We start from the raw sequence: 27,998 nt of genomic DNA, 5'->3' as shown, positions 1-27,998 counted from the left end.
AAAAACGCCTGCTTGTTTAAGATCTAACCAGTAACAAATACAATACAAGCACTGTCACTGGAAAACGAAATGGAAAAACACAGCAATTGCTAACAATTCTCCCAATTTCAAAAGATCATTTCTATTTAGTTCTATCGATCTAACTATTTTGTTCCTACGATGGATGATGCCTATGCCAGATCCATCTCCGAGGTAATTTGCGTTTCCTTGTTCTATTTGCATTGCAGATATCGTGCAATTATTAATGCCAGTTGTTCAGTTGATGAGAAGCTTCCAAATAGGAATTTCCTTCTTTAATGCCTTTCTGTTATTGGCAGGTTTTGGATTATTTTAGAGTGGAACCGGCGAAGGGTCTGAGTGATTCTCAGGTACATATATATTGTTATGGTTAAGCTGACTAGACTGCCATTGTAGAGGTGTTGCTCGGTTGAGTGTGCTTGATTATGTTGATCATCGGGGGTTTGATTTTAAGTTACGAGTTCTGTCTTGCAGGTAGCTTTGCATGCGAATATTCATGGTAAAAACGGTACGTTTGTGTGTGTCCTGCACTTCTATTGCCATCGGCTTGTTTTCCTCTTTTAGGTGATTGGATTATCTTCCTTGAAATTTTGAGAATGGCATCAGGCATGCATAGAACCAGTCAATTTGCTTCTGATTTATTTCTTTGTGCGGGTTTATTTTAAGAGCCTTTGAGTACTATTAGCTCCCGCTGTATGAAGTCATTTTCTTCTGCTCCTCTAGTGATAAAATTGATCTCCATGCTTTTGTAAATTGTGAGTTATATTCCACACATTTTTCTGTAATTGTGTGGTTATAACCGTTATACCTTCTGGAATTTAATTGCAAAGTAAGGTTAGTTCCTTCACATTTTTTAGGAACTAATTAGAAAGGTATTCACTCATATTGAGATGAATGAGATATATCTGATGTGCTGACATGACTGTTAAATGCGAAAGGCTAGCCGAGACGATAAGGGCAAAATATAGCCTTAAGGCCATCCGCCTCTCGCACTTGAGGGGTGACAAACAAATTAGAAAAACAGAAAAATTAAATTAACTCAAAAAATTAAAATACATATAGATTTTATTTTTACACAGCTTATACACTAGACTCATAGAACTATTATTTAAGTGTGATTAAATCCTCCATTACTGTTAACACCTGCCACTGTTAAATTAACTCAAAAAATTAAAATACATATAGATTTTATGTTTTATACAGCTTATACACTAAACTTGTAGAACTATTATTTAATTGTCATGAAATCGTCCACTACTGTTAACGCTTGGCACTGTTAAATCCAACCACCACATTGTCACCACTACGGGTACCTCCACTACTACATACTCACCACACCTATTTTAACCCACAACACATCATAACAACAAAAAATAAGGAATCAAGATTAAAAATTTACTGCATGGCAAAAAAATTCAAAATTCAGAGCAGGAAATAATATGTTAGAAAGTAGAAGAGAAGCTCTTGAAGTAAAGCAACATGGGGCACTTGAAGAAATAGATGTAATAGAGATATAACAACAAAATTCTGTTGAAAGGCAAGGAAGTTTACCGAGTATTGGAAGCTTTTATTGTTTCTTCTCATTTATTTGAAATCTCACCCTTAAATCTTTTTTTTCTTCTTAAAGTGGGCTAAAATACCTCAGATGCAAGAGGCGATCGCCTCCACGCCTTGATCGCCTCTTGCCTGGTAAGGTGAGGCGGTCGCCTTTAGCAACTTGCCGCCTTACAGGGCATGGAGGCGATGGAAGGATCGCCTCAGTTGCCTCTCGCCTCTCGCGACCGAGGCGATCGCCTTTCACAACTATGTGTGCTGATATACTGATGTTTTGTGATTTTGTAAATTCTGTCTTCCCTTCATTTTTCTCCATAATTTTATTAATGCAAGGTAAGACTCTGTTTGTTTGTCAGAAAATATTGGGTAAGGAAATTTTTTGTGTTGGAAAATAAAATAATGTGTTTGGCTACAACACCAGAAAACGAGAAGAAGTGGTGGGTGGCTACTATTTTCAGAAGGGTAAGAAGGAATGGATTAGGGTTCCAAAAGTTTAGGAAAATGTTTTACTCTTGTCAAAAGTGTCCAACATTTTCCTCACTTCATAAATTTTCCTGTTGACTAACCTAAAATTTTCCGTGCACTTATTTTCCTAACTAAACATACACCGGAAATCAGGAAAATATTTTTCTGCACAATGTTTTTTGGCAAACAAACGGGGCCTAAGTTTTCTTATTTATTCTATCTTGTCAAATCTGTGATGACATGCTTAATTATGTAAATAGCTTAAAATAGAATGTCTAGTTCTTCCATTTTGCTCTTATCATCATTGTACTGTGAATTTGTTTATTTATGTTACTCAATTATTTCCTGGACAATATTAATATTTTCTTCTTCTTTGTGTGTGTTATTACTTTGGCTGTATTCATTCAACATCTGCAGTGCTGCCTGAAGAGAAACGTAAGTACAAGGCGCATTTCTCTCATCCCTCAACAATTTTTAAATTTGGATCACTTCTTTTACTTTGAAGCTTATTTTCTATTGTTTTTCCATGCCATAGTTAAAACAAAAGGTAATGTGTTCTATCTTACTTATCTACTCTATGTTGGACTGTTATCATTTTCTTTTCTTTGGTACAGTCGTTAGCTTTAGTTTGGTTTCAGGCTTATCTAAGTTGGTTATCATTATACTGGCCATCCTATAAATAGTGCACCAAGATTTAGTCAACGAGAAGTGATAAATTCTTGAAGTAAAATATAATTTAAGGGGAGCGAAGGGGAAATTATGCAAAAATGGTGCTTACATTACATAGGATATGTGCTTTCACATTCCTAGCACTAGAATAGCCCAAATTCATAAATAGAATATGGTTATTTAACTAACCAACTAAACTATTATATAGACGTTCACTTATCCGACTAACTTTGAACTTGCTAAAGGATATGGTTAAATAGTTAAATGAATGTGATTGCAGGGGTACAGATAGAATGCTAAGATTACATACTGAATTTGTGGTCATAGACCCATAACTAAAAAGGTATTTATTACTAAGCAAATTACCAAAAAAGATTAGAGCTGGGTCAATTTGTTAATGAGGTCTATCCAATGATACAGGTGCAAAAACTTGATCCAATTTATTGAAATCGATTGGTTAACATGTTATGTTGGGTATCCATATTATAAACTGTGGAAAAAAGATATAGAATGATCTAGCCATGATAAAGATTCAATAAATAAATCTAGACTCTCTTAGGACTTGTGAGTGTCTCTAATAGAGGAGAAAAAGCAAGATCTGTGGGCTGATTGACTTGATGGTATTTGAAGGTAATTAACTGTGTTTTTGAATTGATATTCAGTCAAGGAAATAAAATGGAGTTCTGATTACTAAATGGATGCCTCAGGTCGTACCATGCATTTGGCAGGTTGGGAAAATTTGAAATTTGATAGTCTGGCGGAAGAGTTTGGCAAATAGTATATTTTTTTTTTTCTGTATTGTATCGAAATGCTTCACCTCCACTCTGAAATTTGAATACTGAATATTTCTTCTGCTAAATATTTATTTGATCATCTTTAAAAGATTTTTGGCTTTTGTACCTACTTTCTTACTGGCGGTCTTTTCTATGTACAAAGTCATTCTAGTTTATTATATATTGTCAAAATCTTTCTGAATACATATTTGTACAATGTCTGTTAGTGGTATGGTTTAGAGTGGCTAGCCATAGGAAAAATTCATACATTGGTATTTCAAATCGGAGGATGGGGACATTGGCTTGAGATTATGGTTTCTTCTCAGGTAACTTGGGGCAGGTATGAGAGAGGGAATGATATTAGGGCTTGGAGTTATCCTTTTGTAATATGAATGGTTTGTATGCTATAAATTACTGGAGGAGAAATGATTAAGAGGGTTTTTTTGTGGCAGTAAGATGGCATTCCCGATAACTTTGTATCTGATTAGAAGTTTTCTCAAAGTGCTTACGGATATTTAGAGATGTTTTCCCTATAGAGATTTGATTTTTTATTTTTTAGTTTTGGTACCCAGCTCTTTTTGCTTCAAAGGTGCAGAGCTTCCATATACTTCTCGTATTATTTTAGTTTTCATCTTTTTGCACTTTTTAAGATAATGGCAGATCAGCTATTGCCTAGACAAATGGTTTACAAAACTGATTGCTTTAGGTGAAACCATTATAAGTGGCTTGAGGGTGGATTTTGGCACAGTGGCCTGAGCAGCCCATGATTCCTTTTTTTTTTTTTTTCCTACTTGGGCAAATAAGATTTAGGTGAAATTATAAATGACTTCTTGGTGAGTTTTGGAGTAGGTCTTGGAAGTTTCCAGTTCCATTAATTTTTTTCTTGCTACCAGTAGCTTGGGATAATTTGCTTGCTTCTTATTTACATTAGTTTTAACCAGTGATGGTCTTGTTGGTGTTATACAAGAAATTAACATTACGATAATTTCTTAAGTTGCTCATGTTTCGTAATTTAATCAAATGCAGGGACTCCCTTCTGGAAATTGGTTCTGAAACAGTTCGATGATTTGCTTGTTAAGATATTAATTGCTGCTGCCGCTGTTTCTTTCGCTTTGGCTTTGATAAATGGGGAGACTGGATTAACAGCTTTTTTGGAGCCTTTTGTAAGATTTGACATCTTTTCTGCTTGAATGCTTGAATTCTTGTTGCCATTTTGTGAAATGAACATAAGCAATAATTATCTGAGTTCTTTTAATAAATTTGCTTTCTGAAGCTATTTATGGCTACATTAATGTATGTATGTATGTTCTGAAGTCTTTTTTGAATAATATCTTTGATGTTCATGGAGCAGCAGCATTCAGGTTAGAAGTTGGCTTACCTTAGTTGCTAGATGGCCTTAGGGGGTGTTTGTTTAGGTTAAAAGACACCATGGAATGGGAATGGGAATGGGATAATCCCATTCCTAATGTTTGGTTTCCTAATTTTAATCATGGAATAGGAATTGATTCCAATAAATCATGGAATCAACCATTCCCCTCTCACCCATGGTAATCAAACTAATTCCTACGGTTATTTTACATTTGTTGGTTTCTTTTCATTTTCTTTGTCTTCCATGTTTCTATCAACCACAATTCTTTATGTTTTATTTTTGAAAAATCTTCATATGTAAACGTTAGTTGATATTAATAATATATATTTTTAATTTAACTTTTTTTGTTAGAAATTTTCAATGTTGTAGATGATTAAATTGATTTTTATTTTTCGGTTTCTTTATTATCTGTTAAATATATTATTATTATTATCTAATAAATTTCAATTTCGTCGCATGTCGATTCCGAAATCGAAATTTGAACCAAACGCTTCTGGTAGTTGGATTCCAATTCCGGATTAAACCAAACAAAAGAAATAAATACATTCCGATTTCGATTCCGTAACATTCCGATTCCGATTCGGAAGTTTAAACCAAATGCCCCTTTAGAACTTTGGCTGGTCCATTCCAAGAGTAAAAAAAAAAAAAAAAGGCGGCCCGGTCGCACTACGCGTCCCTGCTGAGCGAGGGTCCGGGGAGGGGTCCCACCACAAGGGTGTACTGGGGCAAGCCTTCCCCTACCAATTTATTTGGCAAGAGGCCGCTCCTAAGACTCGAACCCGTGACCTCTTGGTCCATTCCAAGAGTCTTTTCACTAAATAGGCAGGAGTCTGCTGGAATACAATCCTAAAAATGACTTTAATATACATTAAGCTATTATTTTTAATGTCTTTATATTCAGAGATGATAAGTTATTCCACTTTAAAGATAATATTTCTGAAAATTTATTCTTGAACAACCTCAATCAATAATCAATACAATTGTCATGAGGCATTTACTCTATTATAGGCTTGATACTTCAAATAACTTATAAATTACTCAAATATGGATACTAAATGGATTCGTATCTGTTTACAATGTTTTTACTTGTGCACACCATACTGTTTCCCTGGTGTCTTGTGTTTCTATATCAAGCACAAGAATATAACAGGCTTGGCAATCTCTTGTGCCAGGTCGAGCATGGTATGTGTGGAGCCTATAGTTAATATATTGAAGTAATGATGGTTACAACGTGTCTTTTTTTACATATCCATTTCAATAGTTTTCAGTGCATGCAACTATTTATGTTTGCTAATCGATCGTCTTTTTTGGAAAAAAAAAGTTTCATAACATTGCAAACATATCTTATTTGTGATGGGCCCAGCAGTCCAATATATGAACTTTGTCTCCTGCCAAGCTGGAAAAATAATTGATACTTCAGACTTAGAAGTTTCTGAAAATGTTTTCCGTTTGTGTTTCATTTGGCTGAATGAAAGGCTGTATTTATATGCTTATGTTGCAAGAAAACATACTGATCTTACATGGGATGCGTATTTTAATGTTCCAGTGTTCCTAATAGTATCTTCCAGTCATTTTTCTGTTTGTGCTGGGCGTGGCATGGTGATCCCTACATGGGACTCTATGCTGCTGAAAGTTCAAGTCTACATGTTTGATTTATTCCCATTAATATCTTTTCATGTTTATTTCATGACTTGATAGGTCATCCTATTAATTTTAGCTGCCAATGCAGCAGTCGGTGTAATTACAGAAACAAATGCTGAAAAGGCTCTTGAAGTAAGTGTTCACTAGTTCTAATAAGTCAACTATACACTTTGAAATATCCTATTAAGAATTTGCTTTCTTGTTCTGGCACATGATTTCTAATTTTCTTTTTTTAAAATTTTTAATACTTTCCCCAATTTGTCACCCTCCACTACCTGCTGCTTATAGAATGCTATGTACTTCTTTTCTTATTTGGTTATATCTTTCCTATGTAGGATTCTTCTTAGCTCAGAAGTATTGCAATTCTTGTTTTTTTTTTCTCTTTTCTAAATCATGCCAAGGATTATTTGAGGTATGGGGTGGTGAGTTGGAGTCGCACTGAAGTTGTTCCTGTAGAATAGGAAGTTTTTTAAATATGTTGTCTTCAACTATAAAATATTTTACTGGTAGAAATTTCTTTGGAGGTAAATCATACTTTATGATCTACTCTTTTCGGGTGGTTGAAAATTTTGGTACTGAAGCATCAGAGTTTACAGCTTTAGCTCTACCAGCTACACAAAAATCGACAGCATCACGAACACCATCTGTAGCACTCAAGGCACCTGAGCAAGAGCAGGCTGCCTCGAAAAAACGGTCGGGCAGACAGAAGGTTTGCCCTCTGTCACCACTTTGTAGTGTGGTGAAGGGAGGTTTAGGAAAATCCTATTGATTGCAGCTTTCTCCAGACCTCCAGGAAAAGTATGAAAAAAAAAATGGCTCGAATGGTATGATCCCTCCGTCGCCCCAGAATGAAAGGGGCGATCTTGAAAAAAATCTTTCTGATTCTTGAAGAATGAGCGGGCAAAGAGATTGATCGAGAAAGATCTCTTGTTCTTATTATAAGATCGTGATTGGATCCGCATATGTTTGATTTGTTCGTCAATCAATTCTATTAGCACCCACCTTCGGATCTGGAAGTGAGGATGTTCTAGTCTAGTTACAGATGAATGGAGTGGGCTGCTGGCTGGTAGAAAATAATAAAAATGTAAAAATGAGGAATTATATCTCATTTTATTGCTGTCAATTATGCCATGGAATGATTCAGTCTTTTGTCTGTTATCTCGTTTTGGTTATTGCTTTGGATTTTTTTCTTGTAGGATCTACGTGCCTACCAAGCTGACATTGCAACTGTTCTTCGAAATGGTAAAGACAAAGTACAATATCAGATAGTTACTATTGTCCTGTTTCCCTCCCTAATGTATTTAGTTAGCTTTTTCAGTTGCTGTGGTGAACTTTTTCTGCTAAAATTTTCAGCAGAAGGACTTATTCTCCCATCTGTTTTAAGAATGGTTTATCCTTTGGTCTGATATAATTTGTTGAGAAGAAAGAAAATAGTTGCCATTGTAGTTGGTTTGCATTTGTCATTATTTGAGCATTGTGATAGTTTCTGCTCCTTTATTTGAGCAATTATGAATTCATTTGCATGCAGTTTGAAGTTCATAGATGGTGTAAAATAATTACTAAAACTGTATATATATTTCATTGCAGGCTGCTTTTCCATACTTCCAGCAACAGAGCTTGTTCCGGGTGATATTGTGGAAGTCAGTGGTAAGTTGATAAGTTTTCAATGTTCAGGTTTGGATGATTATTGTCTATTTTATCATGATTCTGGAGCAGTTAATGTCAGATTTTGTGCTCTGAATTAGTGGGATGCAAGGTTCCAGCTGACATGAGAATGATTGAGATGCTAAGTGATCAGTTACATGTGGATCAAGCAATCCTTACTGGTACATATACTTTTTTGTTATTTACTTTTAATATTGTATTAATAACTTATTCAACACTGATCATATTTCAAGAAAAGGGGAAAAAACAACTGAATGCTTCCTAATTCACCAACGACATGTACGATACATCTTATTAATTTTCAAGTTTTGGTTGAACATGCATGTGGCTAAAGCAAGTGCATTCTTTCTTGAATCATGAACTCTGAGATTCTAAATTATTCTCCATGTTAATTAGTTTCTTGAATCTCGCTATCAATTTCTCAGCCATAATTATTTCAGAGACCCTACACTTGCTTGCATTCTTGTGTGAACCCAATACTGATACGTGTGAAATGATTGTTTTCATATTCGGTTGTTATGAATTCACCTTTATGATCACTATTTCCATGCACATGATCAGATCCAATTGAATGGTTATGTTTGATGATGATAACAGGTGAGAGCTGTTCTGTGGAAAAAGAACTCAAGTCTGCCCCTGCAATAAATGCTGTTTACCAGGACAAGACAAATATTCTTTTTTCGGTAATAATTCTACAAGATAGTTTTGAAATAACATTCTTTCATCATGTACCATAAATAGTGAATGCAATCATTTGCTCTCAAAGTCATTTTGTTTGAATATAATCTGGACAACACAAGTATGGTTAATTTTTAACGTCTGACTTAAGGTGAAAATTATTATGAAGATCTCGCTTGGCATAAAGCTTGCGTATTTGAAAGAAATTAGTATGGTACCTGATATTTCTTTTAGTTAATAAGTAGACGAAAGAACTCAAAACAAGATTGTAAAATAGGTTTTGCAGACCCAAGTAGTGTGTACGTTGGTGGAGACTAGACCTATATGTAGTTACTTGTTCTCATTATAAACGATAGATATTTGTATAGGTGTCTAATCTCATAATGTGAATCCATGCGATGCTGTATCTTTATATTCGAATAAACTTATGTTTACATGTATCCCAACTACCAGGGTACTGTAGTAGTTGCTGGTCGCGCGAGGGCTGTTGTTGTTGGAGTTGGTACTAACACTGCCATGGGCAGCATACGTGATTCCATGCTGCAAACAGAGGATGTAAGCATTCTAAACCGTTTCTATGCGCAATCTGCAAAACATTGTGTTTTTTAACCTCTTTTCTAGATATCCAATACGCTTTTGTATTTGTTCCCAATTAAATTAGATGGAGCCAATTTTGGGACCATGATGTTTAAAATTTGTTACTGTATAGGATCTTTACTAGGGTATTAAAGAATCTATGGCAAGATAATATTGCAAGAGGTGCTAGTTCCTGAATTGTGCCTAAAAGTACTTGTCATATGCATTCCACATGTTTTGTAATATTGAACTATATGCAACTATTTCTTGTTCTAACTGTTCTGTGTCCCTTGATTCAATCTTTCCATTCAGAATAATCTTGTTGAATGCCAATTTTTATTTTTATTTATTTTTTACTTTTTTGCAGGAAGCAACACCATTGAAGAAGAAGTTGGATGAGTTTGGTACTTTTTTGGCTAAGGTAATTGCAGACCATCTATCCGTCTTCTTATTTAGTGTGCATATGCTAGGATAATGTTATATCACAGAGATATGCTGTCAGCAATAGCATTTGCCCAAGTTATCATTCAATAATTTATCGAGTTGTAAGGCTAGATAAAAAATGTGCTCATCTATTTCCACGTCCATATCACGAGTCTGAATAAATTAATGTCTAACAGAAAGCTTGGAGCTTAGTTTAGGTTTAGTCATAATTGATTAGGTAGCATAATGCTTTTTACATTTTAAACTTTAAATTATTTTTATACTGGTTCACCTCCAGCCAGTTTTCCTTGCATTTTCATGCTAAATCACAAAATTTGGCTTAGAAGAGTTCTTGAAGATTTTTTCGCGACAAGGTCCTTGAAATTGTAACTCTTCATAATATTGACTGAAGGATTCATGTGCTCTTGAACATATGTGGTAGTTCTTTTGCTGGAATTAACTGTTTGCTTCTGTTCACTAGTACCCATAGTTTTTAAAGGCGAAAGGCGAGTCGAGGCAATAACGAAAAAATATCGTCTCAAGGCGAGGCGACAAACAAAATAGAAAAACGCAGAAAATAAAACCATAACTCAATTTGACTAGTTTAACTTCTAAAGTTGTAAAACAAAACAAAATTTCTAGTCTAATAATAAGATCCTAATTCCTAATGACATATCAAACATCATCATCAGAATTACTAATACTTCCCTGCCTTGACATCTTGCACATACTTCCAACAAGGATCCATTCTTGTCGTTGCTTTTGATGTATTAGAATTACTAATGCTCATGTCTAAAAGCCTGCAAAATTTGGAAAATTAGACACTAGTAAGCTACTGTTTCACACACTTTCATAAACTTGCATAAACTTATAACCTCCATAAACTTTCATAAACATAACAAGAGTAATAATAACAGAAAAACAATAGCAGTACCATCATCAGCAGAACTTTGATATACAGTTTCATCAGTAGCAGTAGCATAATCAGCATAACTTTCATAAAAATCCCAAAAATTGGGAAGCATAACAGTAGCATCAGTCATAATAACAGAAAAATAAAGAAGAAAATAGAAGAGTAGAAATTTGGGCAGCATACGGTAGCATCAGTAGGATAAAGAAAATTAAAAAAAAAACGAAGGAGAAGAGTAGAAAGAAGAGTAGAGAAAAGTAAAAAAGAACAGTACCTTAGAGTGCAATGAAGTAGATCGGTGGGATGGTTGGCCGGCTGCAGAAGATCGGCGGTGGTTGTGGTGAGAGTTTCTGTCGTGGAGCAGTTTCTTTCTTTTTTCTTTCTATCGTTAACTTACATAAAACAACATTATATATTTCTTTTCTAATTTCTTTTTTCACTGAACAGAGACAAAGAGGTGACCTACTGCCTTAACTACAAAGAGGCGACTGCCCCTCGCCTGAGTTGGAGAGGCGGTCGCCTCTTGTTTATCACCCGCCTTCCAGCGCCAGATGCACTAGAAGGATCGCCTGGGTCGCCTCTCGCCTCAGGCGACGCAGGCGAACGCCTTTCACAACTATGCTAGTACCTTATATAAAGTACATCTTTTAATGCTTTGTTTGGTATTAGGTTATTGCAGGGATTTGTATACTAGTATGGATTGTAAACATAGGCCACTTTCGTGATCCTGCCCATGGTGGATTCTTTCGTGGAGCAATCCACTATTTCAAGGTATTATTGAGGTCCTTTCTATTTTTTGCTTTGGTTTGTTATTCTCTTTACTTTTCTAGGATATGTTCTTCCTTGGAGATTCCTTGCTGTGTAGAGGAAGGCTACTTTAACTGTTAAGGCTTGTATATGCCATTTTTCACAGAAAAGGCAAATAGTAACAACTAATAGGATACTAATCCCATAATAATTACATGTTATATTGACTTTTTTTTTTTTTTTTATGAACCATGAGACCAATCAATGTCCATAAACATATAACTTTTGAAGGTCTGCCATTTAGAATTTGTTCAAATCTTGAACTGACAACACCGTTCTTTCCGAGCTCCTTCTCTGATTTCTCTGTGGTTGTGTTATTATTTTTTCAGTTAACCTAATTATTAATGTGTTGTTCTCTTTCCTCTCGAACCTTCTATTAATGTGTAGATATTTCTTTCTTTTTGCTTATGTTATCATCTTATGCTGCTTTATGTGTGGTGGTGTGGAATTAATGTTACTTTGCATAGCTAGATTGCAGTTGCTCTTGCAGTTGCAGCAATTCCTGAAGGGCTTCCTGCTGTTGTTACGACGTAAGCTCTATTTTTACTCAAATTTTACTTGAATTGTTTTTATTAAAAAGTGCCTGTCTGTTACAAGGAACCCAACACCCCTTCCTTAAAATCTGAACAGATTCAAAGATTGAAATGGAACTTGATATGAATAGCATATGTTTCAATATTTTGATTGAAGAAGAATTTTCCTTCCACATAGTTTGATGATTTATAAGTTCATTAGTGCAGAGACTTCACCTGGTCATCGTTGTCAGCATGTTTTTTGTCAAATTGATTTTTGGTTGACAGATTTTTGTTTGTTTCACATTTGTTGTCTAGGTGTCTGGCTCTTGGAACAAAGCGCATGGCTCGGTTGAATGCCATTGTTCGGTCTTTGCCATCTGTTGAGACATTAGGCTGCACAACAGTGATTTGCAGTGACAAGACTGGAACATTGACGACTAATATGATGTCTGTCTCAAAGGTATTACCTTAGAACATATAGTTTTTGAATGGTGTAAGATGAGTACTTTAGTCATATACCTTCTGGGCAGTGGTCTCATGCTTGATTGAAAGCAGAGCCAGACTCTGTTTCTGCTTTGTGAGAGGTTTAGTTGCACCATATTGCTGACTACTGTATGTTGGTGCATATGAGTTAGTTACCTGGAGTAATACAATATTGGCTTCTTTATACTCAGATATGTGTTGTTCATTCTCTTCACCACCAACCCTCGATTGCTGAATACAATGTCAGTGGAACAACCTATGCTCCAGATGGCACAATATTTGACAGCAGCGGGATACAGGTATGATTTGTTCTGTTATGTGTCTTAATTCATTTGGGCTATTTTTGTGAGTTATTTTTCAATCCCTGTGTGTGTTTTTGCAGCTGGACTTTCCAGCTCAGATGTCTTGTCTTCTTCACATGGCAATGTGTTCAGCCCTTTGCAACGAGTCTGTTTTACAGTATAATCCAGATAAAGGGAAGTATGAAAAAATCGGGGAGTCAACTGAAGTAGCATTGCGTGTTTTAGCAGAGAAGGTTGATATGTCTGCTATTTGCAATATTTTCTTCTTTATGTTCTTTATACTCTCCTTTCTCTGTTTTTCCCTCTCAAATGTGAATTTTAATCATTTATTCTGTAATGTTTTGTCTACATCTTTCCAGATTGGTCTTCCAGGTTTTGATTCTATGCCTTCTGCACTGAACATGTTGACTAAGCATGAGCGCGCATCTTACTGCAACCACTATTGGGAAAACCAATTCAAAAAGGTTTGCTTCAAACATTTGGTTCTAGATTTCTTTTAGTCTTATAGATGCCCAAAATTATATGGTATAATTTTCAGGTTGTGAGATTGTCTACATGTTCTCTAGTGGTAGGCATTGTAATTATCAATTGTAAACATATTTGCTGAATGCCTGAATGTATGCATACCATTTTGACAGTTTCCCTTTATGCTTTTTTTCGCTTTTGAGCATTAAGTTTCTTGTTTTCTTTGTGTTTGTGGTTTTTGTAACAACATTTTTTTTGAGTATGAGATGGACAAAAGGCAACTAATTGTAAAAGAATTTAGGCTAATTTGTATGGAACTGTTGAGAATCTGGTTGCAAGTTCACAAACTGGAACTTTGGAAAATTGATTCAAATTAAATATGTTGATGATTCATAGGTTTCTGCTTTGGAATTTTCGCGTGATCGGAAAATGATGAGTGTCTTATGCAGCCGAAAGCAGACAGGGGTTATGTTTTCAAAAGGTGCTCCTGAGAGTATTATCTCTAGATGCTCGAACATCCTTTGCGACTATGATGGTTCCACAATTCCATTGTCTACTGTAATGCGAGATGAGATAGAGTCAAGGTTCCACAGGTTAGTGGCAACATAGAATCTAATATGATTCTCAATGAAAAGTTGTGAGAAATTGTTCTTCAAGTTTTTTTTTTTTTTTTAAAGAATTTTGAGATGATGTGTAGCACTAACTTTCTGTTATAGCAGAGTGTGTTTCACTTTAAAAGATCAGTTTGCAATATGTTGTTTTCTGTCGTAATCTATGTTTTTATTCCTTTCAGCACAATAAAAATTAGCAGTAGTTAGTGAAGCACGGACAGGGAATTTCCGGAGTTTCTAAGTCTTTGATGGAAACTCAGTAAACTGATCTGGAATGTTCCTGGGAGGTTTCTGTAAATACAAAAACTTAGAAATGTGTTTCTAGCATCAAAGTTCTGTGTAATTTGAGTACTCTGTTTGCAGCTATTTAAGCAGAGCCCGTTTTGAATATAACATTTTTCCTTTGCAATTGTTGTGTCAACAACATCATGGATTTACGAAATTGTATAGTGTCTGTGATGCTTTTACTGATTCAGATCATTGGATGCACATTGTTTTGATAATTGGAATATCATGAAAATTATTTGCTTAAGGTGTGCAGTAAGGATGCAAGCATCTCTCCATGCCTTTCTATATACTGGTGAAATAAATTACCTCAACTTGTATCAACTTTTATCTAATATGAGATATTGTTCCCCAATTAGTGCTCTTACTTAGACTCTAGTATCTGCAATAGTCCAATGTGTAAATTTTCTACTGCTTCCCAAAAGCAATCCGTCCCCCATTTCTTAATACTATGTTGTTATCCACCAATAGTGTAATTGTGCAAATTTTCTCATTTTTTCACTCCTTAAAGCTTCTTAATGTGGGCGTAACTATTATTACTAGCTCAAGTTTTTCTAAGATTGTGCTCTGCATTTTTCCTTAACATTCCATCAAGTTACACATACTGTGGTAGTTCTTGAGATGATAAATTAGAGGTTACTTTTTATGAACATTGCTTTTATTGTCAGTTTTGCAGGAAAAGAAACATTAAGATGCCTTGCTTTAGCTATGAAACAGATGCCCATGGGCCAACAAAGCCTCTCCTATGATGATGAGAAGGATCTTACATTTATTGGGTTGGTATGCTTTCTATTCAAGATGGCTTAACTCTCATGTTATCTATGTATCCAATGGTATATTCATATGGATTGTCTCTTCTTTCTGTTTATACTTTTACATATGCCTGGCAAAATCCATCTTAATTGCAGTTTTTTTTCTTTCTTTCTAATGTGCTTGTGTGGGCATGTGCGTACATGTGAATGTGCTTCTAATTGCCTTGCATTCGTTTATTCTGCGTCCCTCTTTGAAGTTATTGCTTCCACGTTCCATGCTGTCTTTTATATTTTTTACTTGAAATTATAGGTTGGAATGCTTGATCCCCCAAGAGAGGAAGTGAGGAATGCTATGGTTCAGTGCATGACTGCTGGTATTCGTGTTATAGTTGTCACCGGGGACAATAAGGTAACCTAAATTGTGCAATATATGTCTTATTGTCTTTTATATATCATGGTTTTATTTCTTTCATAATTCATAGTAGCCTTATAATATGAGATGCTGCTTCAGTCAACAGCTGAATCACTTTGTCGTAAGATTGGTGCTTTTGATCACTTGGAAGATTTTGTTGGACGCTCTTATACTGCCTCTGAGTTTGAAGAGCTTCCAGCTTTACAACAAACACTGGCTTTGCAACGTATGGCATTGTTTACTAGGTAAGTATATTTACCCAAAATTATGCTTTTTCTTTTCTTTTTCCCCATTTCATGGACTGCTCTGCCATCTTCCTTTAGGGTTCCTGATTAAAACTGTTGTCTTGTTGGATTTCACAAGTTCTTTTATTGACATGCATCTCTTTTATTAGGGTTGAACCTGCACATAAAAGGATGCTAGTGGAGGCTTTACAACATCAAAATGAAGTGGTACGCCTATCATTTTTGTTAGTAGAATGTCTTGCATTGTAAATGCTTGCAAATATATGCTCACTTTGGATGTCATCAATAGTTCAAAATGGAAGATAATAATATTTGAATTTGAAGTAAATCGTTATTATCTATGGGGTCAGCAATTAAGAAAAATTCTTGAAGTCATGTGATTGATTGATCTAACAATCTGGATTTATGAAGGCACGAAATATTTAAACTTCATTAAATTAGTGGTTTTTGTTATGAAACCAATTGAACTAAAAGCTCAAGCTGATAGTTAATGGTCCACTTAATATTAATATCTGACAGTTTTCAAAAATTATCTAAAATAGAACGGTAATTCTTTGTCTAAAAGTTGTTAAAGGACCATCCATTTATTGATGGAATAGTTTTGTAATATTTTTGAAGTTGTTGAGTTTGAGTGGGTTTTATATAGACTTCTAGCCAGAATTTAAATTATTTTATTCATGATTCATGCATAGTGATGGAGAACTGTATAGATGTATTAAGGTTAGGTTAGGGAATATAATGACACGTGGTTTTGGCTCATAGCTGGGGTTAATTACATATAGGGACTGGTGATAGAGATTGGAGCTCGTATGTATAATGGTGAGAGACTGAGAGTGAGAGGTAGCTTTCTGGGAGAATTCTGTTTTAAGTATCGACTTCTTGCTTGGGAAAGGGGAACTGCTTTATGGGAGCAGAAGGGAATTCTATTTTTTCATTCTATTGATCTTTTTATTCTTTGTTCATTGTTTCCTTCTTGCTTGTTCTTCATATTTTTTTCTCTTTCTTCGCTGTTGAGTTTGAATGGGTTTTATATAAACTTGTAGTCGACATTTAAATTATTTTATTTTTTATTCATCCAGTGATAGACAGATGTATAGATGTATTAAGAGTAGGTTAGGGAATATAAGGACACGTGGTTTTGGCTCTTAGCTGGGGTTAGTTACATATAGCGATTGGTCATAGAGGTTGAAGCTCATATATATTATGGTGGGAGGTAGCTTTTTGGGAAAATTTTGTTTTGACTTCCTGCTTGGGGAAGGGGCATTGCTTTGTGGGAGCAAAAGAGAATTCTGGTTTTTCATTCTATTCATCTTTTCATTCTTTGTTTCTTTGTTTCTTTATTTTCTTTTTCCCTCTTTCTTTCTTGAGTGTGATTTTCACAGTAAGAAGACTGCATTCCTGAAATCTATTTGTATGTTTTCTAATTGGTTTGACGTATGGGATCCAAGAAGGGAAAAGTGAAGAATCGACTTCAAGCCAGATTTGAAGCAAATAAAAATCAGATCAGTGGACTTGAAGTTCAAGTGCCAAGAAGTCACTCAATATGTTACCACTCTGCAACATATTATGCAATCGCATAATTAGATTTAGGAGTTTAAGAGAGAGCATATGGATTTTATGGGGTTAGTAAAATGGAATTCCTCCATATACTCCGCATCTCCCACCTTTTAGTCCCTTGAATGAAGAACGTTGGTGGGGACAAATTTCAAGGGAACATCAACAGTTAGAGATAGGGCCTTCAATAAGGATGGGACAAGAGGTAGAAACTTTCTTGCAGTCCTTAGTGGGCAGTAAAATGGATTGAGTTACCTTTTTTTCAAGCAAGGATCCTTGAGGTTGGCTCACTTGTGTTGTGCCCACTAAGTTCCCTGTAAACAGTGGTCCTGGTGTAATTGACCTAACCACTAATACGTTGCTATGTGCATAATACGTGGGTTGATATGTATTTAGAAGTATTTCTCATTCATAACTGCCTGTATTTGTTTACAGGGAAGTACAATGGTCCGGTCCATTGGATTAGGACCATTGTATAATTGATTTCTCATGTTTAAATGAAAATACATGGAACTTATTGAAGTTTATTATGAAACATCAGGTTGCAATGACTGGTGATGGTGTCAATGATGCACCAGCCTTAAAGAAAGCTGATATTGGAATTGCAATGGGATCTGGAACAGCAGTTGCAAAGGTTATTACAATTTTTTTCCTTCATAAGATTGTTTTACATCATTTTTAGTTTTATATAGTTTATTTCAAGTATGGCAGGCTATTTCTTATAATTGTCACGTCCCTCAGTCTTTCTCTTTTCATGTGGACATATATGTATTTCAAGTATGGCCTGGTATATTCAACTAGCTAACTAGTTGAGCTTTGTTGGTTCAGATTAGTGTCTGATCTACTTTTTTGGCATGGGAAGTTTTGTGTGGTCTTCTTCTCTTATATCATTGATCTTCCCTATTAAAATTAAATTGTAATTGTCAAGGAACCATTTGACTTAAAGTTTAAGTCAATTGGTTCCATGCCATGATATCAGAGCCTCTTAGAGGTCGAGAGTTCAAAATCTTGGCACCACCATTTATTGTTGAATTCCAACACATGGTAGAGTGGACATGTGTTGTACACATTTTAAGCCCAATAGGCATTTGTTTACAGGTCTGCCAGAGATAATAATAAAAACTATTGAGAGAGGCTTTATCTATCAGCTTAAGCTTTTATAGGTCAGTTGGTTCCATGACAATAATGAAAAAGAAGCTTCATGCAAAAACAAGAAAAGATTGTATGTCAAATTCTCATTTATATAAAGACAAAGTTAAGATGATGACAATGTCTTATCATTCTATTAAACAATATAAAAGAACAAAAATTGTCATTACTGACCTCACTGTTCGTCAACTTATCTAGCTGTCATTTTAAAATGTAACTTGCGTCATGGTCATAATTTTTTCTCCTTTTTTTTTTGGGCTGATGATCTGTGTCCTTGCAATTCCAGAGCGCTTCAGATATGGTTTTGGCTGACGATAATTTTGCTTCAATTGTTGCGGTACAGTAGTCTCTCCACTATTATTGACTGTAAATCCTTGCTATATAGATATAGTTATATTTACTCTGTGATTTCTCACTGCTCTTTTTTTTTTTTTTTTTCTTTCATTTTATTATTGGAATATCTACTTGCACCTTGTTTAAGTACACAAGTCTTGCATCATTTTTTTTTCTTTTACAGTAAACAGTTTGATAAATCAGCCATGGGTTGGATTACCATGAAATTGGTCATTGATAGAAAATAGAGATCACCAACAAGATTAAGCCAAACAAATGAAATAGATTAAGGAGAATCAGAGTATTTTAGTGATGTTCAAGCAGGAAAAGTAAGGTTACAATAGCCAAACAGAAAAGATAGGAAAATACAGTAGAAAGCTATTCTATGGAATCGTCTCAGTTTTATCCAAGCTCAAGATCTGAGAAAACCCACATAACAATTCTCGTACCCTACACTAAATGACCAACTCTGGTTCCCTCACACATTCCCCTAGTGTCAGATATGAATTGGGCCTTTAACTATCAGCTTAACTTTTAGTTGAATTGATTCCATGGCATGGTATCATAGCCTTTTTGACCAAGCGATCAAGGGTTAGATTCCTCGCAATCCAATTTGTTGATTTAATTTTAACACATGGTAAGATGGGCTTGTGTTGTTCAGGCTTCAAGCCCAGTTGGCATTTGCGTGCGTGGGTGTGTCGAATATTAATATAATTGGGCCTTTAATACCAGCTTAACCTTATTGGTTCCATGACGCCTAGGAATAGCTAAGTTCCTTTGAGATCAAGCTCCATGTGTCCCTGCCTCAAATTCGTCCTGGAATACACTTTCCAGATCATGGGACGATGAGAAATCTGGTCTAGCATCAGTCATGCTCATCAACTTTTACTTCTACTATGGAATATGCACTCCATAATATATGTTGGAGCAATTGTTTTATAATCATACCGTGATAGTTCAGTTTGAAGAGGGATTTAATTGGAATTTTCATATCTTATCAGTTTGATTAGGCATTTAATTGAGCAACTGTGATGGTGGCAGAAGAATTGTTATTGTCAGTCAACTTGTATTTTGATTCTATTTCTGTGCAGGCTGTTGCAGAGGGAAGAGCCATATACAATAACACAAAGCAATTTATCCGATACATGATTTCTTCAAATATTGGTGAAGTAGTTTGCATCTTTGTTGCAGCGGTACTTGGAATACCTGATACCTTAGCTCCTGTAAGTTCATTTAGTCCAAAAAGCTCTTATCTTCTAATGTAAACTTCTTATGCTTCAAGGAAAACTTAAAGATAAAACCGTTCATCATAAATGTGTCTTCACTGTTGTGGTGCCTAAAAGGCGGGCAATATGCATCATGGAATCTTCCATGGGGCCTGCGAGTTCACATAGTCCGAAGCATTTCATCTCTCAGTAGTCAACTCCTTAAGTATGAAGGAAAATTAAAGGCAAATTGGTCTATGATAATTATGTCTTCTGTTGTTAACTTTGTTATTAGTCTATATATAGGCGGGAACTCTTTATTAGAGCATGTTTATGAAGGCCCAAAATATATTTTGAACCATCTTACTGCTTTGTGTCATTGCTATCTTCCTGATGTTGATTGGAACTAATGCATCCTGATGAGCCAGAACAAGTGATACTTTAATATTTTGTAGGATTATTTTAGAAGTGCAAGGCATGATTTCATTATTTTTTAACTACATTCAGGTCCAGTTACTCTGGGTCAATTTGGTTACTGATGGATTGCCAGCCACTGCTATTGGTTTTAATAAGCAGGACTCTGATGTGATGAAGGCCAAACCTCGCAAGGTATTCCTATAATTATTTGGTTACTATTGCACACGTCTAATGCTATTCCGTTTGTCCAAGGAGCTTTCTTCCTTTTATACCCTCATCCCTGAAACAATAGTAAACAAGCAATAATGTTAATTTGGCTGGACGGTGGGTAGCTTTGGACTTAAGATTCTAGTGTTAAGATATTTATATGCCTAAAGGGAATGGAGCTGGAATATTTGCAATCATGAATTCAAATGGTTGTTAATGCCTTCTTGATAAATATGATTTGGTTCGTCATGCCTTGTTTGCGAATAGCCTTCCCTGTTAATGATGATGTACCATGTGAAGGTTCAATGGGTTGTTAGTCTGATTCTATTCTGGTTTTCCTTTTAACAATGACCCAGGGTTGGGGTGAGGGAAAAAACTTAGCAAGTATTTCAGCTTTCTTTTTATGTACAGTTTTCCACGAAAAGGTCCCCTCTGAGAACTTCTGTTATAGTTTGTTTCAGTGCCATGAAGAAACTGCTGTTCTGAGCTACTTTATCTGTGTATGTATTGATTTAAATTACTAGCTTTTGAAGTAAGTTCTGTCAAAAGATGCCTAGGGACAAAAATATGAAAACTCTTTCAGATAAGATGACTTTAGCGCAAATCAGTGTGCCTGTGGAAGCTGCTGACAATCTAGATCCAGTAGAAAAGAGGTTCATCCAATCTTGTAATGCATATAAAATTAAAAATTTACTGATTGTTGGTTGAAACATGTACTATCTGATTGCCTTTTCTGTTTATTTACTTTTAGCATGTGAATTCTTTTGTGATAGATAAGTTTCACCCGTTCTATATTATTTACTATATTTTTAACTCAATGCACAGGTTAATGAAGCAGTTGTTAGTGGGTGGTTGTTTTTCCGCTATTTGGTAATCGGTGGTAAGAATGCATGCTGCGGTTTGATAGATCTTCACTACTTTTTGCTTATTTTGTTAACATTTCCTGGATTTCTTTCATATTGTGCTATCCTATGTTCTACAATGAGATGCAATATAGGTGGCATCCTACATATAGCATAATATCTAATTCAATCTTGTAACTCAATTTGCATCCTTTAGTGGAAGTCATTTGGCTGGGTACTTTCCACCAAAATACTTATCTAAACGTTGTTGTCGTGTGACCGAGAGGTCAGGGTTTGAGTCTTAGGAGCGGCCTCTTGCCAAAAAATTGGCAGGGGAAGGCTTCCCCCAATACACCCTTGTGGTGGGACCCCTCCCCGGACCCTCGCTTATTGCACAGGGCCGCCCTTTTTTCTATTGTAGTTCGTTTCTTGGCATCATATTCTTTTCTATAATTGCCTTTGTCATACACAAATATCTGCATGCACTGCAGCATCTCTTGTTTCTTATTCTAATAGTGATAACCATCTGCTTTTACTCATTGAGTGTTATTATTATTTGAGAAGTGTTTGATACTCATGCACTCAAGTTGCTTATGAATAATTATTTTGAAATGATTCTAGGGTAAAGTCAACTTTGATTAGATGCTTTCAGAGTTCTGTTCTTGGAAATTTTAGCATTTATATTTTTGAGGGTCTTTTTAGTGGTGTAATAAAATACTGAGCACCTCCTTAGGTTGAAATGTTCTAAGAAGTTGAATCACTTTCATAAAGACTTTTTCCTTTTGTTCTGTAATATAAAAATTCATGTTGATCTTTTTTCATTTTAATAAAATAGTTTTGTTTGATGTTTTGTGTTTTAAGGTTTTTCTTGTTTTGGCATGTTATGCTTTAAACGAGGTCTGTGATATAGTATCTGCTTGATGCAGCTTATGTTGGCCTTGCGACAGTTGCTGGGTTTATGTGGTGGTTTTTATACTCTGATACTGGTCCCAAACTACCATATAATGAATTGGTAAGATTTAATTTTAAGTGAATTAGTGAGCCTTGTAATAAGCAAATAGACAGAAGTTTTGTTTCTGGGCGTTATTTCTCATATTTTGACTTAGAGATTTAACATGCAAGTTGTAAAGTGTATCAAGTAAAAAATATAGCTGACATCTCTTTTAGATATAATTAATGTGTTTTTATTATATTGTTTGTGTTCTTGGAAGTTGCTACTTTTCCAGCTCTGCTCATTATATAGAGTTTTGTACATCTCTTTGCAATGCTGTATATCCTATATATGCAACCTGGGCATAACCGCACTCCTTATGCTTCATGACTAGAGCTTGTATTGGAGAGGATCTAGTCATTGTTATCAGTTTTCCTTTAATAGTAAGAAAGTTTTGTAATTTTAGGGTTGGTTTATTTTGTTTTGAAAGGACATGATATCTGCAAGCAAGTAGTGTATTTGGTTGAATAAAAATATTTCAGTATGAGAACCTATTGCCTCTGACAAGCTTGGTGTTTATGATATCGCCTAAATTAACATCAGTCATTCATCTTCCAAATTCATTCTGATGTATTTTGAATCTGTTTTGAATCTATAATTATTTTCAACTCCTTGTTTTCTTCCACAAGTTGCTCTTTTCTTTCCTTTATTGTTTTCCAATACTCTTCCCTTGTATTGTTATCATTCCTGCACTTAGATTCCTAATATCCAATCTTCGTTATGACAGGTGAATTTTGACTCTTGCTTGTCAAGAGAGACAACTTACTCATGCATCATTTTCGATGATAAACATCCATCAACAGTCGCCATGACGGTTCTTGTGGTGGTTGAGATGTTTAATGCTTTGAACAATCTCAGTGAAAATCAGTCGCTTTTGTGAGTACTCGTTTTGATTCAGAATTCTTGTGTATCTAGTTAATAACTTTCTTTCTGTCTCTGATCTTTCTTTGTTATTTTTATATTTTTTTTTCCTTTTTCCCTTTCCCCCCTGGCTTACAACTGATTTTCCTCCCCCATTTTTCAGTGTTATCCCTCCATGGAGTAATTTATGGCTTGTCATTTCCATAGTTCTTACTATGATTTTTCACATGCTAATTTTATATGTGCAGCCACTATCTGTTCTTTTTTCTGTAAGTGTTCTCTATCTTTTTAGCTTCCATTCCTTTTGTATATTTATTGATCAAATCCTTTATCCCCATCAAGGGATCTAAATATATTACAAAATATAATATGTTACAGGTAACACCATTATCTTGGGCTGAGTGGACCATTGTCTTGTATCTTTCCTTCCCCGTACGAATCTTCACCTTAATGATCTCCTAATTTCAACTATATTGGTTATTTTGATGTAAATATGCAATTAGGATAAAATAAATAAATTAGTGTGGTATCTTTAATGATATTTATTTGGAAATGTGTTCATATTCCTAGTCTTGCTGATGAAGTAGATGTTATTAGGGTGTAAATTGGTAGGGATTTTCTGCCTTTTTTTGCTATTTAGATGTGGCCATTTTTGTCTATGATGTAAGAGGGATTTTTGGGCATATATTTTTCTCTATTTTATAGGCCTTGCCTAGTTGTGGTTTCTCAAAAACCTTACACAACTTATTTATTGGGGTTTCTATCCTTATTTTGAAGCTTCCTTTGTGCAGTGTTTCTGATAATGTCTATTGGGTGTAGGTTATAATTATTGATGAAATCCTGAAGTTCTTTTCGAGAAGTTCCAATGGTAATGTTTAATCTGACTTCTGCAATAAGCACAAATGTTGCATTTCCTTTTCCTTTTTTTTTTCTAGAATTAGATATGTATATAGAACAACTATGTCTACTTGCAAGCATTTATAATTTGTAAATGCACTAATAGCACATACAAGATTACATGCATATATGACATTTCGGAAACTAGTAAATTCCCTTCCCATTATGCATGACTGATAAATTCCCTTCCCATTATGAATGACTGATGTTCGACTTCCTTTCTCATTGTTAACAGGCACAAGGTTCCGGTTCAGATTCAGAAGACACGATTTACTTCCCAAGACGGAATTGCACGAGAAGTGAGAAGGATAAGAGGCCTAAGTGATTAAAATTCTGCACTAACACAAATCTTACCCAAGACAAAATCTTTCTCCCCCAAGTATAATCAGCCTTCAATAGTTATCGAAATTCCATTCTTGGGACTCTTTTCAGTCATATTCTGCAAAGATGGAAGTTACTGAGCACAAATTATGATCTCACTTTAACTATAAACCTCCTCATAGTGCTGTCATGTTGTAACAAAAGTCCAGAAGGCCTGATTATACTTGAGGTATAATAAGAAAACATCACGAAATAGAAATGGTAGTTTTTTTGTTTCTTTTATAAGTTGTTATTTTATTACACCTTATCAATTTTTGATAGTGTGACAAATCTTACATGTTGAGCTGCAACTGTTTTTCTCCATTTATTCATTTTGAGTACTGTCTATTGCTTTAGCAGATACATAAAAGTCTTAATGACAGTCATTTTCTAAAGCAAGTCTTTATGTTGAGCGTTGGATTTTATTTCTGCATGCACTGCCTTCGAAGTGACAACACTATTTTTGTGTTGCTAATTTGATGTTGGGATTTTGGATGCAAGTAGTTACAAAGGGTCCTGATCAATCCACCTTTTAAACATGGCAAAACATTCTCTAGGCTTGTATTCTGGAGCTGTGTGGCCTCCACCCTACAGAGAAAGCATATAATTCTGAGCAGTAAACTCTAAATATAAAGCAAAAAGATTGGGTGAAATTGCATACCTTAACAGTTGCAAATGTCATCCTGTTGGAGTAGCTTCTTGTGTACCTATCCAAAATTCTCAATTTACTTCCTTTGAATTATAGCAAGCGAAAAAAGAAAATCATATGTAGGAAAATAAAAGGGTAAAATACATTTATGATTGTTAATCTACAACGCTATTAATATCATGGTCGTTAGACATAAAAATATTTTAATTTTACTTGATATTAAATTTCAAATTAAAGAAATCGGTTTGAAGAAAAAATGGCTTGAATTAATTTGATTACATCATTGATTTTTTTTTTTTTTTTAATGAATCTCACCACAAATTATGATCAATTATTTATTTTCAGATTATCTCTGTTAGTTTTTTAATGTCACGAAATAAAATTCAAGGATCATAATTTTAGTAGTGCTATGGTTAGATGGCATACCCTGCAATCTGGCCTTCAACAACCCATGGTCGCCAGTCATCAAGAATTGAGTAATTGAGAGATCTTATCCATCCTTGAGTTCCCAAAAATGGCACAACAATATCATGATCTCCACTGTTGATCCCAATTGACCAGACAAATGATTTGGCAGCCCAATATGAAACAAGAACAACATTGTCATTGAAGAAAACAGGTAGCTAACCTATAGATTAAAGAGCGGTAACCTTTGTTCCCAAGGTAAGCATGATACTTAATACTGCTTGGAATATCAAACATGTATGGTAATCCATAGTTGCATCTTAACCACTGCTTTCTACTTTGCTGCATTAAACACTAAGCTGTGTTATGTTTTTATACTTTCCCTTTCAATTTTGCTCTTTCAACTGTGTCTCGTACCTCTCGAATGCCAAGTGCATGACGAACACTCTTGTCGTCAGCCCAAATGTACGAAAGCACGTATCCATAAATCTATAGGCATGAGAAAAAATGTTAATATCTAGAAAACTTCCTAAAAATGACGTATGCACAACTATGAGATTTTGAAAGTACACGACAGCCAATTGTAGGAAATGATGGATCTATTTCAAGTAATTTCAAAAATGGGTTCTGAATGAGAGATCTTCTGTTATGAAATATTTGAAATGGCTTTGGGGAAGCAAATCCACAAATGGGTTCCAAAATTTGTGCTGGTTGGAGGCCTGAGATGCACTGAATGATAACAGAAAATTTTCAGGCTATATAAAAAGACAAAACATTATATTAAATGAGAGAGAGAGAGATATATATATATATTCATGTATTTATACCTTGTTAAATTCTTGCATATCTTTCAAGCACTTGGCATTTGTGGGGTCAATATTCACATAATCCTCTTCACAAGTAATCTTCAATGACTGAAAGAAATTGAGGAGTAGTTAGTGAGGCATATAATATTATATATTATAAGGTTGCAATTAAGAGAAATAACCTGATAGAGTTCATCAGAAATAAGACCCATTCCATGGGCAAATGGGATTTGTGCATTTCCATCAAAATTTATATCTGTAACAGGATTTCCAATTATGTATCCCTGAAGTCACCATGCATCCCCCATTGTATTATTCCAAAATTAAATTAAAAAAATTGTACAACAAAGCCACTTATATTATTATTTACTCACCTTCAAATTTATCAATGGTTCCATCCGTTGTTCATTTCCTGCAACATTAAAAGAAGTGCAAGAATTGGGATAATTTTGAATCTAAAAAGCATGTACTTCAATGGAAATTAAACATTTTAGTTTTCAATTTGTCACAGTTAGGTCTCCATCAATTATAATCACTAACATTTAACTCTTGACTAATGAAGCAGTTAATTGCGAATATTAAACTTGGCTATATATATATATATATTATACCCTTTATGATGCGATGAACAATAGCTGGAAGGGTAATGCCAGAGTAGGAGTCCCCAGCTATATACACTGGATTTGTTACAAATTCTGGATGACCCCTTAGCCACTGTACTATCAAATTAAGGCCAAAATTTGTTATTATATATATGGAGGGGGAAAAAACAGTAATAGAGAAGTGAAAAACGTACCTTGGTAAAAAATTGGTAAGCTTGTTGGACTTGGAGTAGATCAGTAGATAGAGAAGCAAATGAATTAGTAGCATAGGAAAATCCAGTGCCTACTGGAATATCTATAAATATTATGCTCGCCACCTGATAATTTAATTTGTCATCCACCTTTTACTTGTTTTTTTTATAAAGAATCTGATGTACATGCAGATGCAGTTGAAGATTTAATAATATGAGCTGACCTGTGTCCATGTGTGTGGATTCAATATTAATTTAGGTAAGCTCCCATTGTATTCCACTACCTCAAAGCTTATTGGTCCTATCATAAATTACTCAATTATAACACTGCTTTAAGGAAACATCTGTGGGTCATTCTATTCAAGTTGGTTGAATTTGAGAGAGAAAGGAAAAAGTTACCAATTTCATAGAGAAGAGCAGACAAGGCAGAGCAACCAGGTCCACCAGTTAGCCATAGTAAAAGAGGGTCCTTTTTGGGATTTCGTTGGGATTTGACGAAGTAGTAAAAGAGCTGCACATCTTCTGATTTATCAACTCCGATATATCTGATTCATAACACTAATTAATTATTCATCCATAACACTACTTTTATTAAATTATACTAAAACTGAATGAAGGACTCACCCAGTTTCAAGCTGGAAAGGAAGTGGTCCCTCAAACCCTGGAAGATACTTTACAGTTGTGTATGAATCTGCAAACTGTAATAACAGAATAAGAAGCGCAGACAACCAAAATCTTACCATTTCTGAGGATAACAGAATTAATTGGATTGGATGTCTTAATTTATAAAACAATTAAGGGAATGGAGACGTAGAGCAGTTGGATATTGAATTGAATTTAAGGTAGACAAATTAATAAAGCCTTTCAATATTTAGTAAATTGACAACTTCCTTAAAAAGTGGACCCCAAAA

General features: G+C 34.9%; 2 protein-coding genes across 4 annotated transcripts; one reads left to right on the top strand and one right to left on the bottom strand.

Annotated features, from left to right (window-relative positions):
* LOC136235416 (calcium-transporting ATPase 3, endoplasmic reticulum-type) lies at nucleotides 1-24,758 on the top strand. Of its 2 annotated transcripts, XM_066025082.1 has the most exons (34): nucleotides 1-192; nucleotides 318-368; nucleotides 493-526; nucleotides 2,455-2,472; nucleotides 4,506-4,642; nucleotides 6,547-6,621; nucleotides 7,686-7,731; nucleotides 8,077-8,136; nucleotides 8,235-8,315; nucleotides 8,752-8,837; nucleotides 9,286-9,387; nucleotides 9,776-9,829; nucleotides 11,411-11,512; nucleotides 12,020-12,078; nucleotides 12,379-12,523; nucleotides 12,738-12,845; nucleotides 12,929-13,081; nucleotides 13,208-13,312; nucleotides 13,710-13,906; nucleotides 14,878-14,989; nucleotides 15,272-15,370; nucleotides 15,473-15,618; nucleotides 15,768-15,825; nucleotides 17,714-17,806; nucleotides 18,608-18,658; nucleotides 19,746-19,877; nucleotides 20,367-20,468; nucleotides 21,309-21,363; nucleotides 22,252-22,337; nucleotides 23,044-23,192; nucleotides 23,341-23,446; nucleotides 23,556-23,609; nucleotides 23,997-24,045; nucleotides 24,310-24,758. In XM_066025082.1, exons 1-34 carry the CDS (start codon nucleotides 160-162, stop codon nucleotides 24,375-24,377), a joined length of 3,006 nt encoding a protein of 1,001 aa, XP_065881154.1. In that variant the 5' UTR covers nucleotides 1-159; the 3' UTR covers nucleotides 24,378-24,758. The 2 variants fall into 2 exon arrangements, with proteins under 2 accessions (XP_065881154.1, XP_065881155.1); XM_066025083.1 differs by lacking the exons at nucleotides 1-192; nucleotides 318-368; nucleotides 493-526; nucleotides 2,455-2,472 and having other exon boundaries at nucleotides 8,216-8,315.
* On the bottom strand, nucleotides 24,735-27,900 carry LOC136235417 (serine carboxypeptidase-like 2). 2 transcript variants are annotated; one of them, XM_066025084.1, is made up of 14 exons: nucleotides 27,712-27,898; nucleotides 27,487-27,632; nucleotides 27,312-27,388; nucleotides 27,091-27,213; nucleotides 26,906-27,008; nucleotides 26,669-26,706; nucleotides 26,477-26,578; nucleotides 26,316-26,402; nucleotides 26,059-26,217; nucleotides 25,906-25,977; nucleotides 25,712-25,830; nucleotides 25,510-25,623; nucleotides 25,096-25,141; nucleotides 24,735-25,022 (listed from the first exon to the last, which is right to left on the bottom strand). In XM_066025084.1, exons 1-14 carry the CDS (start codon nucleotides 27,828-27,830, stop codon nucleotides 24,939-24,941), a joined length of 1,389 nt encoding a protein of 462 aa, XP_065881156.1. In that variant the 5' UTR covers nucleotides 27,831-27,898; the 3' UTR covers nucleotides 24,735-24,938. The 2 variants fall into 2 exon arrangements, with proteins under 2 accessions (XP_065881156.1, XP_065881157.1); XM_066025085.1 differs by lacking the exon at nucleotides 26,059-26,217 and having other exon boundaries at nucleotides 27,712-27,900.
* Between the last annotated feature and the right edge of the window lie 98 nt (nucleotides 27,901-27,998).

The sequence above is a fragment of the Euphorbia lathyris genome, chromosome 7 (assembly GCF_963576675.1).
Source record: "Euphorbia lathyris chromosome 7, ddEupLath1.1, whole genome shotgun sequence".
NCBI classification, from domain to species: domain Eukaryota; kingdom Viridiplantae; phylum Streptophyta; class Magnoliopsida; order Malpighiales; family Euphorbiaceae; genus Euphorbia; species Euphorbia lathyris.
The sequence above is the reverse complement of the archived record's forward strand: the minus strand, read 5'-3'. Positions and strand labels throughout refer to the sequence as shown.